The sequence below is a fragment of the Topomyia yanbarensis genome, chromosome 2, assembly GCF_030247195.1.
Source record: "Topomyia yanbarensis strain Yona2022 chromosome 2, ASM3024719v1, whole genome shotgun sequence".
NCBI classification, from domain to species: Eukaryota; Metazoa; Arthropoda; class Insecta; order Diptera; family Culicidae; genus Topomyia; species Topomyia yanbarensis.
Window position 1 is genome coordinate 283,076,760 of NC_080671.1, and position 15,403 is coordinate 283,092,162.

The window sequence follows — 15,403 nt, forward strand, 5'->3', positions numbered from 1 at the left end:
TTGCTCAGTTATCGATCGACGATAATGGATCCAAGAAATTTATATTGGACTCAGCGAACTATACTGGTTTCCTTGGGTTTCTAGTTGATATTGAGTCAGTAAACGTTCTTTATTTTGAATATATTTATAACAAGCGGAGTCCAATAGAATACTTATTGACTTATAAAATGTCGCAAAATCATATTGAGCAAACTTTTTCGTTGATCCGAGCCAGAGGTGGGTTCAACGATAATCCTACAACCAAACAGTTTGCATATAGTTTTAGAGCACTACTAGTTAACAGAGAACTTAAACTTACGCGCAACGGGAATTCAACAATGCAAGACTGTTCCGAATTTGCAATTTTTACTGTTTCCAGTGCCATTAAGACTTGTGCCCATAATGATGATAATGTAAATGTTTTCGAAGAATGGCTACTTGATGATTTCAAACTCACTGACCTTGATCAAATCGATATAGATATAGTTGTAGCTGGGTACGTGGAGCGAAAATTATATACGTCAGTTAAATGCGGTGGGTGTTTAAGTGGTTTGCAAACAGAGTAAATAGACTACTCTAGATTAATTGAAATAAAGAAACACGGAGGTGGAGGATTGCATACCCCTCAAAAAAACGTCGTATTATCGTGCAAAATGGCGGAACAAGTGTTACGAGCAGAACAGAATTCGATTGAACTTGGGTCTATATCACCTGTTGGATTACAGAATCGAATAATTGCGCTTATTTTTGACCAGCATCCGAATATTTTTTCCAACTTGGACGAACACGTCCTTATGTGCCCGCCGAATGAGAACCACAAATTTTTGTTAGTAAAACTGATTACTCGACTATACCTTATCATCAGAAGTCACCATATCTGCAAACGGATCTCTGAAGCAGCCCGAAAAGAGAAAATAAGACATTTCGCGAAAAAATTAGTTATTTTTGCCGGACAATAAATTATTTTGCCGGATCGAGTAGTATTAAAAATGGAAAGTAGCTAAATAAACAATCTCTAAAAGTTAATTAATTGTATATTTTTTATTTAAAATTGCTTTCACTTAATCTCTCGTCTCTTTGATACTTACATATACAGCTAATTAGAGCGTCGGATGTTGACAGTTCCCAAAAATTGGGATTTTTAATTTTTTATACTATTTTTCCTCAATAAGCGGTGAATCTACGTCTAGACGAAGGATATTTTTACACACTTAACATTTTTTTACATGCAGGAAGATACTGAGAATTTTACAGATATACACCGGTGTCCAAGGGAAATTTTATTTCGTGATCGACAGCATAGCTTTTTGTTTACTTCAGGTTTCCTACTGTAAATTTTATGCATTGGACATTTTCGGTCTTGGATGTATAAAGATCACATCAGAATAAAAGACAGAAATGAAAAATATGCAATCTCCGCATTTTACCAATTTGAAATTTAACTAAACAGTTTGTTGTTACAAACAGGCCATTTTTCTGTGTGTACCAAAAGTGTAGACCAAAAACTTTTACTAGAGAGACTTTCGATACTTTGACAGATATATACCGGAAGCAAAACAAACATGTTCCGAGGCGAAAACAATGGGAACACCAGCGACAATCCTTATCTAGTGTTCTGTATCTACTGTTGAAAGATGTTAAAACTGGTCAAAGGGGATGTTATTAGTACAAGTTCATCTGCTCATATCTCTAACTATTGTCAGTTTCATTGTCGAATTTAACTTATCATGAGAATTTGACATTCAGATGTTGCAATCAACTAGTATATAAAAATGGATAGGCAGCTATTTTTAAAACAAAAACATTTACTAAATAATGATAATACATATAGTTGAGATTAACTGTATCGCCTATTTATTGATGTAGATGACTGTTTTATATTCTTCTTAATGTAAATTAACAATGAAACGTTTACCTGTTCAATAATGAAAAAAATAATTAGAATCGGTCAACAAACCATTGAGATATGGCCTTTTGAAGTAAACATTCCAACTTTTATTCATTTTTTTAGTTTTCACATTATATTTAACGTTTGGTAGGCAACCCTATTTTCATATTTTTTCATTGCACCATATAAATAACACCTTTTGTACATTATATTTATGTAATTAAATGGTATGGTTTTCCTTAAAAAACCGCGACACGTATAAACGATCTAAATAGTCAATAGACAAACATGGATTCACGCTTGAAGTCGGGTAGAAAACCCATCTATGACCGCGTACCACATCCAAACCATTATAAATTTAGATTCCGTCAATGAAATATTTTCAAACTTGCAGGGGATATACTTGATTACTATATCTGTCGAATACTATGTACTAAATAAGTAGACAAAAAAATTTTGTTTGTAGAGATAGGACCAAACCCGTGGGTGTTTGCTGATAGCCTCATGAAACGTGTCATGAAACTTCAAATTGCAATTTCTCTCGAATCCCTCGATGGATCATTTTGAAATTCACTGAGAAGATGCTTGGATACTGCATCTTTCGAATGGCGTATGACAAATTTATGGTCATTTTTTGTTAATAACGGTTTTAGGAACACCGTGGAAAGCTTTTAATAAATATAAGCAACTAAAAAATTCTCGTGTTCATGATTGAGAAAGGCACAATTGCACCGCTAGGTGGATTAAAACAGGTTTTTAAATGATATAACGAACCAAATTTCACGTTCCTTGCATATATAATCTTCTATGCATAATTGTAACGAATCATACCTACATGTTTTGTCATCACCATACACTTGTGATACATGTGAGTGTTTACATTTAAGTAAAAACCCATAATAAATCACTTAAATGCTTGGCAAACAGACTTTCGAAAAAATCGAGCGATAAATGTAGATGAGACCTCCCAAATGTCTAACAGCTATAATATTCAAAATATTCAATCCACAGTGAGTGTTTTATTCCCTTATTTTTCAACAATGTTTTTTGTTAAGTAATTCAAGCAAAGAATGTGAGTACAGCACGTATCAATTGTATCGTATTCGGATCTGTATTTTGCCATAAAACATGATTTTCGACACCTTCGGAAACTTTTCGTTGGTATTTTCGGAAACTTTTCGTTGGCATTACTGCTATTGTCGCTCAATACTTTACCTGCTATGTTGCCATAATGTAATCAATCTCCATATTAGTGCACTAATAGACACAATAATAACAATTGCGTACCAAAACCACAGGAACGTGAAAATCTTTTCATTGATTACGTTCAAAGCCATCACACATAGGGCATCGTGTTTTTGAATTGTACCAGAAGGTCCATACTTATGAAAGTGACATTTTGTCACTTTAGGGAAGACTGTATCCAATACATCCATTGTTCCAGTAAAATCTTCTTCGATGAAATCTAATCCGAGATGATAGAAACGCCCACTAAGAAATTTATTGGTGAACCAAACTTGTGTTAGCACGTTAAGTAGATTTAGCGTTTCACAGAATACTAGCTTGAAAGCCCATAACTGATTAATTAAGATGTGTTTGTGAAACGCGTCACGTGCTATATCCAATTTTTTATTCAATTCAAATTTGGATCGTAGTGTGTATTTCGTTTCAAATGTTATGCTATTGTTTCGCTCGTAGAAATTTGATATTTCCACCATTTTCAGTCCGTCTACAAGCCGTTTGATTTTTCCTCCTAAAACACATTACAAAAATTGTTTTTTTTTTCAAATGTAAGATTCTACCAGCATCAAATAAATGTTAGTTTTAGTTTGTACTTCTTAATTAAGTGGCGGAGTAGAGTGACAGACTCACCTCACCCCATTTGTTGAAGATATTCTTTTTTCGATTGTATTCTTCAGTTTGTTGAGGTGTTCGAGCCTATTCTCATTCGTCCATCTATTTGGACAATTCATATGAAAAAAGTGTCATAAACAAATAGATTCGCTAAAGGGTTTATATGCCGATTAACATTTCTTTTAACCATTAGGCACTCGCGCGTATGGCTCCTCGAATGAGCAGCCGCTGGTGCTGGAAGGAAATTTCGCTAGAGTTTCGGAAGGTGTTGCATTAAATCCAGTTCTCCAGTCTTGCATTTCTCCAGTCTGCCAGTTCTCCAGTCTTCCAGTTCTCCAGTCTTCCAGTTTTCCAGTCTTCCAGTTCTCCAGTCCTCCCGTTCTCCAGTCTTCCAGTTCTCCAGTCTTCCAGTTCTCGAGTCTTCCAGTTCTCCAGTCATTCAGTTCTCCAGTCTTCCAGTTCTCCAGTCTTCCAGTTCTCCAGTCTTCCAGTTTTCCAGTCTTCCAGTTCTCCAGTCCTCCCGTTCTCCAGTCTTCCAGTTCTCCAGTCTTCCAGTTCTCGAGTCTTCCAGTTCTCCAGTCATTCAGTTCTCCAGTCTTCCAGTTCTCCAGTCTTCCAGTTCTCCAGTCTTCCACATTCTAGTATCCAGTTCTTCAGTCTTCCAGTTCTCCAGTCTTCCAGTTCTCCAGTCTTCCCGTTTTCCAGTCTACCAGTACTCCAGTCTTCCAGCTATCCAGTCTTCCAATTCTCCAGTCTTCCCGTTTTCCAGTCTTCCAGTTCTCCAGTCCTCCCGTTCTCCAGTCTTCCAGTTCTCCAGTCTTCCAGTTCTCGAGTCTTCCAGTTCTCCAGTCATCCAGTTCTCCAGTCTTCCACTTCTCCAGTCTTCCACATTCCAGTATCCAGTTCTTCAGTCTTCCAGTTCTCCAGTCTTCCAGTTCTCCAGTCTTCCCGTTTTCCAGTCTACCAGTACTCCAGTCTTCCAGCTATCCAGTCTTCCAGCTATCCAGTCTTCCAATTCTCCAGTCTTCCAGTTCTCCAGTCTTCCAGTTCTCCAGTCATCCAGTTCTCCAGTCTTCCAGTTCTCCAGTCTTCAAGTTTTCCAGACTTCCAGTTCTCCAGTCTTCCAGTTCTAAAGTCTTCCAGTTCTCCAGTCTTCCCGTTCTCCAATCTTCCAGTCTTCCAGTTCTCCGAAATTGGCGGTTTCAAAATGATGCTATCTTGACCTTAAATTTCTGTTTTTGAAGATTTGACCTATACATATAATTGGTCATACAACAAAAATCAAATTCTCATCAAAATCGATAAGGACCTGCTAGAGTCGATTGGAAAACGCAATTTTTCATAAATTTCTCTCTACATTCGGAAAGTGTTATCATCGTTACTAATCATATTACGTTTTTGTCTCAACTCGACGCATTCCCAAAATAAAAACCTGTTTTAATCCACCTAGTGGTACAATTGTGCTTTTCTCATTTGTCCAGACTACGATTCCATGACTGTTTATGTTCAATACAATGGTGGAAATGAATATTACATGTTCAGTACGATTTGCACATACATACAATGGATCGACAGCCACGATCTTGAAATACTATGTGATATTGAAACATCGCTTGAAACCAGTAGCGGATCATGTAGAAAGATCCGGGAGTTCCAGTTCCTGCATAAAATTTTCAACTAGTTTCAAATTTTAAACTAGTTTTAATTTTAAACTAGCAACCCCTCACTATGTTCAGTTCTATGTTTCATAGACATTAAATCAATATTAACTTCGCTTCCCATTAAATAAAGACCTTTATTACAGTACATCTCTACAAAAGCGAGCTCAATTTGAAAAGAAATCTGAGGATTATGATTGATTATAGACTCTGGAATTTTCCATTGGAATGTTTTCAGGCAGGAATTTGATATTGATGCTATTAGACAACTGTGAAATCAAGACCAATAGATCAGTTACATATCAGGACCCCATTCAGAAATTTTTTCAAAAGTCCTCATGATGTTTACAACAACAGGTTATCAATGCACGGATCAGATAATTGTTATTGTAATACTGAATTAAATCAGTCAGCATCAATAAATTTTCAACCTCAATCCAATATTTTTTTTGGTTGTGGGGGGAGGGGGTTGTATGGTGTTAAAGTCCATAACCTTCTCTTGACTACGCCGTTGCTTGGAGTTATTTATTTCGCTTTTCATTTTCCAATATGTTTCAGATCGATCCGATGGTTATAAGTTAGAAAAATTGCAGTGAGAAGGTTCGCACAAATGAACATTTTTGCACTGATAAGTTATCAAGTTCCTTCCAGACAACTTGAAAGTGTTCAGTGATTATTTCTAGCGATTGTAGATAGAAAAATGAAATACAAAATTCGTTTTATCGAAATAATGTTTGGCTTATTTCAATGGATTATTACTATATTGAACAATAAATAGGCGACAAAGAGAAATCAACAAACAACAAGCCATAACTTTTAAAGTATTCATAATAGATATTTGAAGTCTTCAGTAAAGTTATTCGCAAAAGTAAGAGCTACAAATTTGCTGTAGGCATCATTTCGATATAATCACTTCCAAGAAATTTTTTTGAAAATATCTCACTCAAAGGGATTAATCAGCAAAAGCACAATACCAAAAAAGGGCATATTGCCTTCATTAAATTCTCCGAAGATACTTTTGACCTAAAACAAGCCGTCTTGGCGTTAATAATAGATTGCATGTTTTTGGTCATATTTCTGGCAATGGGAAATGATAAAAATCTTTCGTCCGCATTTAATGTTAAATATCGGTTGTCACGGTAAAGATAGACACGTCTACCTTTATCAGGACACATGTTAGTGAACTCGGGTGATTCGTAGTTATTCTGCCTAAGCTCGACCTTCATAAACAGAATACAATGATTAAGCCCGTACGATATTCAGCCTGTTCTAATGGCCCCGCCACTTCTAGTTTTCCGATCTGTTTACTTCACATCCTTGCTCTCACTTGAGTACTATGGCTCTAAGTTTCATAACTTTCCCTACCCAGTAATCTCTAGCTAGTTGAATGTCGTTAAAATGTAAAAAGTATTAATCTATGTTATCAATTTCGGGAGATAATTAAAAAACTGCAAAGAACGCCATTTTTACACATTCAAACATTCATATCTTGGAAACTAAACATCAGAATCAAAAACAAATTAATAACGTTCTTACTGTTTGATAGGTCTTTCATTTAAAATTGGTTTGGATGAGATCGGTTCAGCCATTGCTGAGAAACATGAATGAGAGTTTGTCCGGTACATACACACACAGACATTGTTCTAAATCGTCGAGCTGAGTCGATTGGTATATAAGACTCGCCCCCCGCGCCTCAGAAAAAATCTTGAAAGTTTGAGCGAATTCTATACATTTCTTTTATAAGAAATGTAAAAAGGTAAAAATTTAGCTAAAATGTCTCTCTTACAACTTAAATTTGCAGTTCTAGGTCACCGACGGCCAACCAAACTTTCGTTGACTACATTGACCACCATAGACGATTCCGGAAGTGCCCGGGAAAAACCGCCATCTTTCAAAATTAACGAACTCACATTAGTTTCCCGGAAATGGTTGGGCTGATTTTCACAAACTTAGTCCCAAATGATAGCTATAATATCCCCACAGATGTCTATAAAATTTCGCACAGCTCGCTTATGTGGTTCCGGAAATATAGACTAAACCGTCCGGTCACATATGAAATTCTCATGTAAGCCGGATCTCAAAATTTTTTTCAAGGGGGAGGACCCCATGAAATTTCAGAAATCGAATTCGTATTTTTGATGAACATCTTTAAAATGCATGAAACGTCGAGATTTTATGTCACCTCGAATTTTTTTTATAAAAATCGACTTTTTGGGACTTAACCGATTTCGCTCCTTTTTTCAATTCAATATTACCTTGGCTGGTTTTTCTTTTGCAAAATTTTAGAACTCGAATATTGATTTCTTTTCTTGTATATAGTTGTCAAGTCATGTATAATAAAATTGTAATGTATACATTCGAAACACGGTGTTCCTAAAACCGTTATTAACTAAAAAAAATGACCATACATTTGTCATACGGCATTCGAAAGATACAGTATCCAAACATCTTCTCAGTGAATTTCAAAATGATCCATCGAGGGATTCGAGAGATATGGCGATTTGAAGTTTTATGATACGTTTCATAACACCCAAAACGAATCGTTGAGAGCGGAATTGATTCTGTTTTTCTCGCTCTCAAACTGTGAGCGAAAAGCTCCCAAACGATGCATTAGTGTTAAACCAACCTCATACTTGTGGAATACAATATCGTACCCCATAGCTACACACTGTTGGCTCATGTAGTGCAGGGATAACTTGAATAACACATACCATCGTCTCCATACTGTCCCATTTGTGATCACTGCTGCAATGATGCGAAGTTTATATAGCCCTTTCGAACGACTGCTCATTATGTGTCGTTATGGCATAAGGTTCCAGTCTTGATGCTACCCGTTAATCTTTTTTCTAGTAAGGCTTAGTTCCCAACACATACATACAAACAAAATATTAATAACAGCGGGGAAATGGTACAAAGCAAAATGCGTCAATGACGATGCTGAAATACCGACGCGGCGACGGGATGCAAACGATATTATCTCACTCATCATAAGTGTGAAGCTTTATATACGCCATTATACTACTCCACCAGTGTGTCGTCATGGTACGGGCAATAAAGAGGTGTTTTTACCGATTAGAAGTTTGTCGGTTCTAATCTTGAATCTGATATAAAATTTTTTTTACTAGAAGTTTCAGGTCACGAGCTATTTATAGCAGCGAAGAAAAGAATGAAACAAAACAAAATGCAATGCAGCAGCAATGGTGATGACATTGCTTGTGGTGGTTGGGTGGGGGGAATGTAAGGTGTAGAAGAAAGATACGAAACTAAATACTAACAAAGTTTCCTTGTGTGTGAGGGTGTGTCATCGTTTTTTTTGCGTGAGCGTTGCGCTCATCCCGAATTGTGCGCGAACAGCTCAATGTTCAAAAAGGATTGCTTTTGGGAATGAGATTGTGAGCCCAAAAACAGAAAATCTGAGCTCACCGTTTTGGGTGAAGGCTACCAGCACGGGTTTGGTCCAATCTCTATAAACAAAAAAATATTTGTCTACTTATTTAGTACATGGCATTCGAAAGATATAGTAATCAAGTATATCCCTTGCAAGTTTGAAAATATTTCATTGACGGAATCGAAAGTTATAACGGTTTGGATGTGGTATGCGGTCATAGATGGGTTTTCTACCAGACTTCAAGCGTGAATCCATGTTTGTCCATTAACTATTTAGATCGTTTATACGTGTCGCGATTTTTAAAGGAAACCCTTGCGATTTAATTACATAAATGTAATGTACAAATGGTGTTATTTATATGGTGCACTGAAAAAATATGAAAATAGGGTTGTCTACCAAACGTTAAATATAATGTGTAATTTAAAAAAAATAAATGAAAGTTGGAATGTACTTCAAAAGGCCATATCTCAATGGCATGTTGACTGATTCTAATTATTTTTTTCATTATTGAACAGGTAGACGTTTCATCGTTAATTTTCATCAAGAAGAATATAAAATAGAGTTGGCTACTTCAAACAATAAACAACTTAATTATACTCAACTTCCACGATTTTAATATTATTCGATTGGATCGAGAAGACTCATATGGAAGGGTACTTTTAGGGATCAAAAAGTGCTACTCTTTCAATCGAATCAACCTCCCTTCGACGCCAGGCATTGTAGTTGTCGCTTGTCAAACAACAATCAAAGGCAAAGATTTTTGCATTGCTTCTATTTACATTCCTCCTAGGGCTATGATGGGATATCGAAGATTCTCCAACGTGATTGAACACCTTCTTGGAGACTTTAACTCTCACGGTACGGTGTGGGGCTGTCTATACGACGATAATCGATCTTCGACAATTCAAGACCTTTGTGACAACTTCAATATGACAATTCTGAACACAGGGGAAATGACACGGATTCCTAGACCACCTGCGCAAGCAAGTGCACTGGACATATCTTTATGCTCGACATCACTAAGGTTAGATTGCAAGTGGAAGGTAATATCTGATCCCCACGGTAGTGACCACTTACCAATTGTAATTGCAATCACCACTGGTTCAAGACCATCGGCACCAATCAATGTTCCCTATGACCTCACACGAAACATTGATTGGAAGAGCTACGCTGCTGAGATATCCAAAACTATCGATTCAACACAGGTACTTCCCCCGGAGGAAGACTTATATTGTCCAACTCGATTCTCGATACCGCGATTCAAACTCAGACGAAACGAGTACCCGACGTGAACACCCAAAAACGTTCTCCCAACCCGTGGTGGGACAAAGAGTGCTCAGACGTGTACGCGGAGAAAGCTGCCGCGTATAAAACCTTCCGGAACGACGGGTTAGTTGCTAGTTATCGAGTGTACGCGATATTAGAAAAGCGAATGAAAAATTTAATGAAAGCTAAGAAACGCAGTTACTGGCGCCGGTTTGTCGACGGGTTAACAAGCGAAACATCGATGAGCACTCTTTGGGGCACGGCCCGACGTATGCGAAACCGAAACAGTACTAACGAGAGCGTGGAATATTCAAACCGTTGGATATTTGATTTCGCCAAGAAGGTTTGTCCGGATTCCGCCCCGGCACAGAAAATCTACCGCGCCGCGTTGCCTTACAATACCGCGAACGAAACACCGTTTACGATGGTGGAGTTCTCACTTGCTCTCTTATCATGTAACAATAAAGCCCCGGGTGAGGGTCATCACCATCCAAAAATTAAAGGGTTGTATACAGGCCACGACCACGGTGACATTAAAAATGTAGCTTTTTTCAAGTGCGTGCAAATTAATTTTATCTATCACATCTATTAATCAATCAAGTATCTCACTAGGTGATTGGCATTATTTGGCTGATCCATCTAGTAAAAATAGGCTGGTCTGTCCAAAAATATATTCAAAAGAAAAGTTCCATATTGAGAGCTGTGATGAAGTAGGGTGACCATATGAGGCGCGTAAAAAACCAGGACAGTTGAAAGGGGACTGCCTCTCCCCGTTACCACTCAATCGACTGTGTCTTATCCAAAGGTTTTCGGCAGTTACAAAGTGCTTGGGTCTGGCAGGCAAAGCTTCGGCAGTAAAAGAGTTCTGTGGGGAAGAGCTCTATCAGAAATTTTTTCGTGTGAATTCTATCGCCGTGCTTTTTCGGATTTACACACACACACACACACAAACGCAGTTCTTGCTACACCACTACAAGCGAAAGTTTCATGCTGTTGTCGGAGAAATGGGATATCCTGAACTGAGCAAATGAGACGAAATATTATGAGATCGTTTGTGCAGGAACCGGCGAGTTTTCAGCACTAAATACACGTCACTGAAGTCAAACCGAAGCATCAACGGTCCCTATTAGCTTCCCTGCGCGATATCTGGCAATCTCCAATGAAAACCATTTTCTCTCGATCTGAGAGCTAGGATAGAAACAGTTGCAAAACCCACCTTTGCGGATAGGTTGGTGTTGGTAGTATCAGTTTGAGCACTACTTTCGCACATGGTTTGGCACGTAGGGATCTGGCCTTCATATGTGCACAGCGTGATTTGCGATTTGCTTACACGAAATACGTATTGAAGTTTCAGGTATAAAGCAATAGGTTTCGTAACTTGCATTCTCACGATACGAACACCATTATATATACCTGGAAAAAAGTTTTCTCAGGTTTCAAACTTTCACCGTTACGTGCTCCGACATGATGGTTGTAGTGAATTTATTGGTAGTACGCGGGGATAGACAGGGCCGTCGAGAGCCGCGCCGGGCCCCGGGGTTTGAAGTACTGACGGGCCCTATCATAGTCATCTTATTTCAATACCGATTAGAGAAATTATACGGATGCAATTGTTTCAATTAAACTATTTTTTTATGAAAATTGTTGATTTGACACGATTCAATGCGTTAGCTCAAACATGTAATAGATTTTAAACATATAATAGATGGAAAAAATAAAAATTTATAAAAGAATATTTGTGGCTTGCCATCAGAATGACTTACGTCCGACTTGCCATTGCAATTGGAATCCTTTTTTGCGGCGTTGCCATACAGTCCATATCGCCATCGCTCATGCTCCCTTGACTCACGTTAATGCTACCATCGTTAATGCTGCCCAGAATCAGAGCTTAGAAAAATTGACATCCCTGCGTGAGCTTGAAAGAGAAACAAAATTCAATTCATGCCCGCCGCGATGAATCGAATGTTTGGTTTGTTTCCCTCGTCCTTCGCTTTTTCGGTACAAAGCATTTATGTCCGCATATGTTCGGTTTCAGAAGCAAACTGAACCTTGTTTCTATGCTAGCTCTGAGAGGGATTATCAAGCAAAGTGCACCAGATATAAATTACACAATTCAGCTATGCTCGAAAATGTAAAAGAACTTCTGCCTTCAAACTGTCCACATAATAACAAATGAATGCTTTGGTTGGTGAATGAATTTATATTTCCTGTACACTCAACCATTCTATTCTTCATAAAATTTCAGTCAGTTTGGAAGTGAATGAATGAGGGGAGCGTTGAAACTGAATATTGTTTTCAGCAAATTAATCAGAAATAAGTAAGTAAATATGAAATTTCGCACCACTGATGCTGGCTTGTTTCTTGTTGTTGGTACATGCTGTTGATTTTGAGGTACTAGATGCAGCTATTGCACTTGTCACTATGACCTGAACGAATTTTCTTTACCGGTTTCTGAACATGGTATAATCGGTTTTGGAATCGCTTGTTACATTTGCGCTGACATTCAGAGGGTGACGATGACTGGGATCCTACAGCGAAGTCTGCTGTTAAAAAGACTGAGACACAGAGTTGTGAGAGAAAGAGTTTCAGCTTTTGGTGAAAACTAATGGGTAGAAAAAGTATCCAGTTAAATTCCCATATTTTTCTTCATAAAATGTGTACACTGGAACCTCCATTTACGAACCAAGCCATGGGTGAAAAAGTTCGCTTTACATTCTTACTAAAATTCATTGTTTGAGCAACATTATCGTTAACCCCAACAATATTGGTATTTCCGAAACGGGCTTGACAAGTACATGATGAAAATTAATATTTGGTACCTTTTTGAAATCCAGGATGGACACTTCCGATTGAACAATAATCTCGATAACCCTAACAATTTGGGAATTGGGGTGGGCGTAGCGTAGTTGGTACATCGATTGCCTTGTACGCAGCGCACCTGGGTTTGAGTCCCGACCCCAGCATATAGGGTTAAAAAAAATTGGGAATTTTTGAAATGGGCTTGACGAGTAAATGATAGAAATGGTAGCTTGGAGCTATTTCTAACGATTTCTGTATAAACTATGAGGGTATTTTTAGCGGATTTGACGAGTAAATGAGCGATGCCCTTTTGGAGGCCAAGATACAGTTAACGCTCTCTATGTCGATATTCTCTATGTCGATATCTTTCTCTATCTCGATTATTTCGTAGGTCCCTTCAGATCGCACGTATAAAAACTCCTCTATGTCGATATTTTCTCTATCTCGATATCTCCCTATCTCGATGTACCTAGCTTTATATTTGCCTGCATTATTCTCTCTCTATGTCGATGTGTTTTTTTTTCTCTCAGGACATCACAAAACATATACATAATGAAATGCAAATTGGCGATCAGGGCGCTAAGTCCTATATCAATATTCTGCATGTAGGGACAGTAAAGACATGATTTGGGATGAAGTGGATATTCAATGTTTTCCTACGAGACTTTGTAAAACGAATTCATCTTAATCTGCGACTATCGAGGTTTTCTAGAAATTACGCATTTTTTCAACGTGCTATAAAAATATTCAAAATGCAGCCATCATTCTTTCGTGGTCAAAACAATTTTTAAATTAGGGTAACATGGAGAGACTTGACCAAGCGCAGAATTCTATTATTGGCTGTTACGTGTTCTATTAGATTCTTAAAAAAAAATTCAAAAATATTTTTATACTACTTTCGGTCCGTCAAGGTAATTTTAAAAGTTTGGAATGAAAAATGCTTTCCTTATAGAAATATTCCGTATTTAATAAATTTGCGTTAAATGATGTAATTTTATATCAAACTTTGTATGGACATGGACTACTCGTCTAATAATTACTTCTAAAGTACTCATACATTATTTTATACTTTATGAACTAGTGAAATGATTTTTCATAAATCGGAACATTGAAATAGTTATTACTAAAATTTGCACGAGATTGAACGCAATCGTTGTAATGTTGGGGAGACTTGACCAAGATTTTATGGGGAGACATGACCAAGTGGCAATATGCCGAAGAAAGATAAAAATTTTCTGATATTTACTATGCTGTCGTACCTACTGTTAGTTAATCACGTCACAAAAAAATCCCACATCAAACATCAGTCTATATGTTTTTGTACTACTAAACAAAGTAGGTAGTAATATGGCTGATTTCGTGACGTGTTAATATGCAATGTAAGCAGTACAGTTAATCCTTAAAAGAAAATGCATTAAACACAGTCGAAATTTATGAAATGCAACCATTTTATATTTTTTACTGCTACCTAATGACCTCGACAATATGGAAAAAAGGATTACAGTATTATTTATGTCATTATTTTTTGTTCTGATTTTTCAAAATTCTCTTGGTCAAGTCTCCCCAGGCCTCAAGTCTCCTCACAGTGGGGAGATTTTACAAAAAAAACGATCTCAGACAAACTTTTATAACTTTTGAAAAAGTAAGTTAAAAATTCCGCAAAAAATTATGAACACGAATAATATCTTTATACATTATATCTCAATGACTTTGGAAGGATTGAAAACTTTTTTAGAGATTTATGCAGGTTTATCTAAAAACCTGGTCAAGTCTCCCCATGTTCCCCTACATGTGCGGCAGAATGATAAACAGCAAATAAGGGATTCCTTCTCAAACAGCAAACTTGATATTTTACAGTGTGAGTGCAATTTACCCCGTCGTCTACTACCCTACTCCCCCCAATACGAGCATCTATATTCATTTCCCGGTATGTATTATGATGTCCTGAAGGAAAAGTTGTCTCAAAGAAAATCATTGTGTTCTATATCTCGATCTCTCCCTATGCCGATGGTCCCTTCAATATCGACATAGAGAGAGTTAACTGTAGTGTCTTCTGGTTGAGAAAAGTTTTCTATAATCATATCATCCGCATCACAAATCACTATATCTATATCTATTCTATGATTATCTTATTTCGAAAATGTCAATATTTTATGTTATACAGACATCTTAACTGGAATTCGCCATCTTGGTTTTCAATATGGCTTCATACATTGATTTTTGTCATCTACTCGTCAACCCCATTCCGAAAATATCCAACTTTCATTAGTAACAGTTAGCTAAGAATATGAACAGATGGAGATGGCTTTTGGTCACGGTTTTAGCCAATATTATTTTATTTGGTCTATCGCCTACGTTTCGAAGGTCTACGCCTTCATCTTCAGGGCAAAAAACGGTTACAATAATTTTGCCCTGAAGATGAAGGCGTAGACCTTCGAAACGTAGGCGATAGACTAAATAAAATAATATTGGCTAAAACCGTGACCAAAAGCCATCTCCATCTGTTGAAAACAAAGTGGTCGTTCTTCCAGTTAGCTAAGAATATGTTAAATTGTATACAACTTTGTACTG

At 37.3% G+C, this 15,403-nt stretch overlaps 1 protein-coding gene across 4 annotated transcripts in view; it reads right to left on the minus strand.

The window, feature by feature from the left end:
• The window catches only part of LOC131683204 (innexin inx7), a 543,289-nt gene that overhangs the window by 186,731 nt on the left and 341,155 nt on the right, over positions 1 to 15,403 (minus strand). For 2 of the 4 annotated variants that reach the window (XM_058965040.1, XM_058965041.1), the window contains exon 3: positions 3,083 to 3,620. The exons of the other annotated variants lie outside the window; for them this stretch is intronic. In XM_058965040.1, coding sequence (XP_058821023.1) covers positions 3,083 to 3,620 — 538 coding nt within the window. The remainder of the gene's footprint in view (positions 1 to 3,082; positions 3,621 to 15,403) is intronic. 4 annotated transcript variants of the gene reach the window in all.